The sequence below is a fragment of the Galeopterus variegatus genome, unplaced genomic scaffold (assembly GCF_000696425.1).
Source record: "Galeopterus variegatus unplaced genomic scaffold, G_variegatus-3.0.2 Scaffold3179, whole genome shotgun sequence".
Lineage (NCBI taxonomy): Eukaryota > Metazoa > Chordata > Mammalia > Dermoptera > Cynocephalidae > Galeopterus > Galeopterus variegatus.
In genome coordinates this window covers 95043-101042 of record NW_007729290.1, presented here as the reverse complement: position 1 = coordinate 101042, position 6000 = coordinate 95043, and the positions used below count along the sequence as shown (strand labels likewise).

At 40.8% G+C, this 6000-nt stretch overlaps 1 protein-coding gene across 1 annotated transcript in view; it reads right to left on the bottom strand.

Annotated features, from left to right (window-relative positions):
* The window catches only part of GALNT7 (polypeptide N-acetylgalactosaminyltransferase 7), an 82719-nt gene that overhangs the window by 19106 nt on the left and 57613 nt on the right, over positions 1-6000 (bottom strand). The window contains exons 6-7 of the mRNA XM_008584228.1: positions 3893-4010; positions 2255-2377 (exon numbers count right to left, since the gene is read on the bottom strand). Coding sequence (XP_008582450.1) covers positions 2255-2377; positions 3893-4010 — 241 coding nt within the window. The remainder of the gene's footprint in view (positions 1-2254; positions 2378-3892; positions 4011-6000) is intronic.

Sequence of the window (6000 nt, the reverse complement as noted above, 5' to 3'; positions counted from 1 at the left end):
GGTCCCGGTCCGGTACTGGTGCGACACTGAGGGTTGCAATCCGTTGCCGGTCACGAAAAAAAAAAAAAAGACAAAAAGGAAAAAAAAAAGAAAAAAAACCAAACAAAAATAATATTTTACTCATATGAAAGTAATACAAGCTGGTATTTTCCTTTCAACTAATTCCTTACAGAGTGCCAGTCCTTTCTGAATTTATTTGCGATGTCTTCATGGAGAACATTCAATATAGGAATCTTAATCAGAATGGGGTACAATAGGAGGTGAGGTCACCAAGATGGCATAGTAGGAGATGACAGCCTTCATTCCTCCCACACAAAAACAAGTATAGACAGCTATTCATGAACCATGAAAGAATATGCAGCAACACAGTGAAGCAAAAGAAATGGAGACTATCCACATAGAAAGATCACTGGTGAGATCCGCATACCCAAGAAAACAGGAGGTAGCTAAGAACAAAGAAGAAAGGCAGGTGATACTGATGTCAGCTATATGGCAGGAACCACCGTGGTCCCCAGCAGCCTGGTCCACAGAGGACACCAGCATCTCTTGTCACTGAGATAACCAACAGCCATTTATATGAGGGAACCCCAGAAAGAAAGATTCAGTGCACACTCCTCCCCATCCAAGAAGTGGCTACTGTTGAGCTGCTTTGGGAAATGATCCAGCACCTCTCCCATCCCTGAGTGAGCCCCGACCCTGAAGATATGCCCACCCTTCAAGGCCCCCCATGGTAGACCTGGCCTCTGTGGCAGCATTGGGCCTGCCCTCATCACAGACACTGGAGTTATTGCTATAGCAAGCTAGTTTGCTCTCCAGACTCCAGAGCCATGCCCTCATTGCACATGTCCCAGCTTCAGGCACCAGCTCAGCTACCACAGAGAGCTAGACCTGCCCTGACCCAGGGGCTGCTCTAACTCTACATGAGCCTGTGCTCCCATTCTTGGCTCCTGGCTACTTCACAAGCATCTGCACCTTACATACTACTACAAATGTGGCAGTAGGACTTCCTGCACCACAGGCACCAGCTCAGCTGCCACAAAAAGCTAGGTCCCATCCAACCCTAAAGCTGCTCTAACTCTGAGCATGGCTTTGTTCCCACTCTTAGCTACGGGCTGTTTCACAAGCATCCAGCACCTCACATTCTGTTACCAATGCAGCAGCAGGTATGACCGTGCCCTAATCCCAGAGCTATAGTCCCTCTACTCATGCTCATGCTTCTGGCTTCAGCACAATTTCCCCAGTGAGAGAAAAGGAGATCAGAAGGACCTTAGCAGCCATATCCACCTAAGACCCTAACATCCCTTGCTGCCCCTGTGGACATTCATAATCACTAAGGATCTCTATAATTATTATCAAAACTGACCTCAGCTGACAGAACTACACAGAAACTACACAGCTGGCACCCTCACTGGTGGCAGAACTGCTGCACCCCATCCAATAAGTGCCTTTGCAACACCCCTTTTTCCCTTAGGGGAAAGACTTTCTGCAGTGAAACTAGCCCATAAAGTCTGCCCGAGATGACTGCTCCACCAAATGCACAGACATCAATGTAAGGCAACAAGAAGCATAAAAAGGAGACATAACACTAACAAAAGAACATAATACTCTCCCACAATCTGACTCCAAAGAAATGGACATATGTGAACTGCCTGACAAAGAATTCAAAATAATTGTTTTTAAAAAGCCCAGTGAACTTCAAGAAAATACAGAGAAACAATTCAATAAAATCACTAGAGAACTAAAAAGTGAACCACCTTATAACTCAGCAATCCCACTACTGGGTATATACCCAAAGGAAATGAAATCAATATATCAAAACAACACCTGCACTCCCATGTTCATTGCAGCATTATTCACAATAGCCAAATGGATAAAAAACTGTAGTATATATACACAACGGAATACTACTCAGGTATAAAAAATATGAAATACTGTCATTTGTAGCAACACAGATAACCAGCATGTTAAGTGAAGTAAGGCAGGCACAGAAAGACAAATATCACATAATCTCACTCATATGTGAAACTTAAAAAGAAAAAAGGCATTCTCATAGAAATACAGAGTAGAATAATGGTTACCAGAGGCCCGAAGGAGAGGGAGAGAAGTGGTGGATTAATGGGTACAAAGCTATGCTATCTACCCTAAATGAATAATGTACAGTATGTGCATGTACTGGAAGAACACATTGTTCCCCACAAATATGTACAAATAAACATTAAAATAAAAATAAACAAATAAATAAAAAAAACCTCACCTTTAGCGTTGGAGAAGACCCGACATAAAGGGGTGGAGGATTTCCTTGCCAGCCCTCAAGACGGTAGATGTGTCCAACACGAGAACAAGGGATAAACAATAATTTGCCACCACACTGCCATATCTATCAAAGAAAAACACATCCTGTAGAAGTTATTTCAAGTGCAAAAATAAATTTTAACTGAAAATTTGTTTATAAATGCAAATCTAAAATCTAAATTAGACACAATGTCCACATGGAATTCATAAACGTAAGAAATCCTAAAATAATTTGCTTGTTTTTAAAACTTATATAAAAACAAAGAAGGCAATAAGTCATAAACTACTACTAAGGGGCCTCTTCCTGTATACTTGTAGCCCCTAGCAACCTTTTCCCAGTATAACCTTGCAAAGTCATGCAGAATCTTCATTCTTAACATCATTCATTATTTCCAGTGCTAATATACTTCCTACCTGGGAGATTATTATAATAACTTCCTAACTAGCTTCTTCACCTTCTCTACTTAACTCTGTCCTTACTTATACTAAGGGATTATTGTTGCTGAAGGGCCGCTTTGGGTCACGTCATCTCTTGCTTAATATCTTTGATGGTTCTCCACTGCTTATCAAATACAGTAAAAATGTCTTAACTCAACATTCAAGGCTCTTCAATATGGTCCACTTTATCTTCTTTACTGTCTTCCTTATTCATGCTTCCTGATTCTGCCTAATTGTGCTCCTTACTGTTTCCTGAATACATTCTTCTTGTTTCCACCTTTGTACCTTTTCCCATTCTACTTGCTTAGAAGTCCTTCTCCCCTCCCTCTATCTCTGCTTATTGATAGTATGCCTTACAACTAGAAAGTTCTGCCTCAAATTCTACCTCCAGAATGATGTTGTCTCTTAATCACATTAACTGATTACCACTCTGCATTCTTACTGTACCATGAGTTTAAGTATATTTCTAATCTCTTCTCATCAACTATAAGTTCCTTGAGAGCGAGGACTGGGTTACTCCTCTTCTATTCTTCACTGTGCTAAGCACAGGACATTTAAGACAAGAGTTAATGAATACCTGTTTCACTCAAACTGTGATATAGTTCTCTCTTTCTCTTTGGGAAAATGGGGACAGGAGAGGGGCCTGAAGTGGGGGTTGGACCACAGAAGGTATTATTGCTCAAGGACTGCCTCAGCAACAAGGGAGATGCTGCAGGAAGACAGCCCCAATGTCAGTCTGAGGATGCGCAGTCATTGCGGAGATCTGCTTCTGTCTCAAACCATCAGGTCCTACAGTGATAAAGGGTGACTACATCAGTGGATGGTCAACTTTGGCCCCAACACATATTCTCCAAATGGCTTCTATAAGAAAAGGTTCCGCCTTGGGGCGGGCGGGGGGCGGGGGGAGTGCAGATATTTTCATTTCTGAAGTTTGCTGACCATAATTTTGAGCTGAGTCCTATAAATACATGGAAGTTTGGAGCTTGCATTTTGCTTTGTTTTTCCCAAAAAGGCACACATTGTTTTTAAGTCATTCCTTATAATTTGGAGAAATGCATTATATAGGGTTTTTTTTTTTTCTCCAAAATAAACCAGCTTTATCCGAAAGTCATAAAAGTCAGTAACTACTTAGAAAATCACATTTGTTTAAATGAAATGTTACCTTGTATGAGATCTCAAAGTTTTCACCACCCCAAATCTGGAGACCTGGGTCATAGAGACCCAATTCAAAGAAGAACTCTCGTTCAATAGCAAATAATCCGCCAGCCATGGCTGGGGACCTAAGGAAAAGAAACACTGCAATAACCATTAAAGACAAACTCTCAATATCCCCTCACCAATAGACAATGAGCTTTTTGAAACACAGCCTAAATAATGCATAGAAGAGATATAACTGATGGCCAAACATAAAGAAATTATAAAGCCTTCTCTAAATAATCTGTTCATAATTCCCTAATGAATTTACCATAATTTCTAACTGAAATCAAATTATAGTTCATTACAAATTAGAGCACTGTGTCATTTCACCATTAGAGGGCACCTTGGTTCCTCTGTTGATATAAAAATTAAGTCTTAGTTTTTAGTTAAAATAAAATTTTCTCTTTCATTCCTGAAAACACTAAGCCATATAGCCGTGGTCTGCTAACTGCTCACAATGATTTATGAGTCATCCTGGGATGAACAAAACCATACACCATGGAAGTAGTCAGTCATTTTTTAATTTTATAGCTCAGGGGCTTGCCAAATAAGGGTGTAAATCATCATAGAGGAGCCACAGTTCATTCGGAGTTTGCAAACGTAGCACAGAAATGACACAGTAGAATCAAACATGGATACTTACGGGGCCAGGCAGTAGGAATGCAAAAGGGTGAGCTCTGGGGCTTCCTGAATGGATCTTAAATGGAGTACTTCTTATGTACAAGAGAAAAAAGATTTGATAGCTTTGTAGGAACAAGTCACTCCCACCACTGGGAGAAATGACAGTGGAATCATTTTCTTCCTGTTCCCTGTCCCTCCCCCCTGAATAATTAATTATGAATGCATCATAATTCTTAAGTTTTAGGGTCCTTAATACTATTATGGTACCTTCTTCATCATCACTCCTAATATTCAATTGATCACTAAGTCCTATTTATTCTACCTTGAAAATATATCTTGAATCTAATTTCTTTCCAACTTCACTGCCACCACCCCAGACCAACCCAACACTGCTTGGACGCTGCAATATTTCCCCAACTTGCACCCTTTATTCTGTTCTGCCTCCAACCAAGTCTGATCACACAGCAGGCAGAGCAGACCCTTAACACGGACCTGCAAGATGCCAGCCTCTCCCCACTCCCTAGGTTCTTCACCTGGCTCCCCTCTCTGAGTTCAACACTCCGCTCTCACTTCGAACATGCCAAACTCCCTTCTGTGTCAGGGCCTTGAATTATGCTATTCATGCTCCTGAAATGTTCTTCCTCCTTTTCCATAAGGTAGACGCCTCACTCTACCTTTTTCCAAAGATCAAATGGAAGATCTGAGTCTAAATGACACTTTGTCAGGAAGGCCTTTCGTGATTCGCCAGGCTGGGTTAGGTTCTGCTTTCCATAAGTTCCATGTACTTTGCAAGTTTTCTTCATTCTACTTATCACAGTTGCTGTTCCAGAGTTATTTGTGTAGTTGTCTAATTTCTGCCTAACTTGCAATATTTTAAGTTCCATGAGGGAACATATCTTTTAAAAAATTTATCCCCAGGAAGCAGTGCCTGGCACATAAGAAGCATCCAATAAAAAATTGTTGAGTGGATCAATGAGTCAAGTAATATTTTCAATATGAAAGGAAAATCACCTCAGGAGAAAGTTGTTTTCTGATGCCTTTCTTCTTAAAGTATGCTGCCTAACTCACTAAACAACACTATTACATTTTTGGTTATATTTTCATGTCACATTTATTTAGCTGTCATTTAAAATTGGTCCATTATAACTGGGCCTTTTTGATCCTTAAATATGTTCCCATTCATTTCAGTATACATTTGAAAATGCACCTTAATACAGGAACTTATGAATTAATTAAAGGGAAATGTCCTTGGGCCGGCCTGTGGCTCACTTGGGAGAGTGCGGTGCTGATAACACCAAGGCCCCGGGTTCGGATCCCACATAGTGATGGCCGGTTCGCTCACTGGCTGAGTGTGGTGCTGACAACACTAAGTCAAGGGTTAAGATCCCCTTACTGGTCATCTTTAAAAAAAAAAAAAAAGAAAAGAAATAGGGGATGGCAAGAACCTTGTGG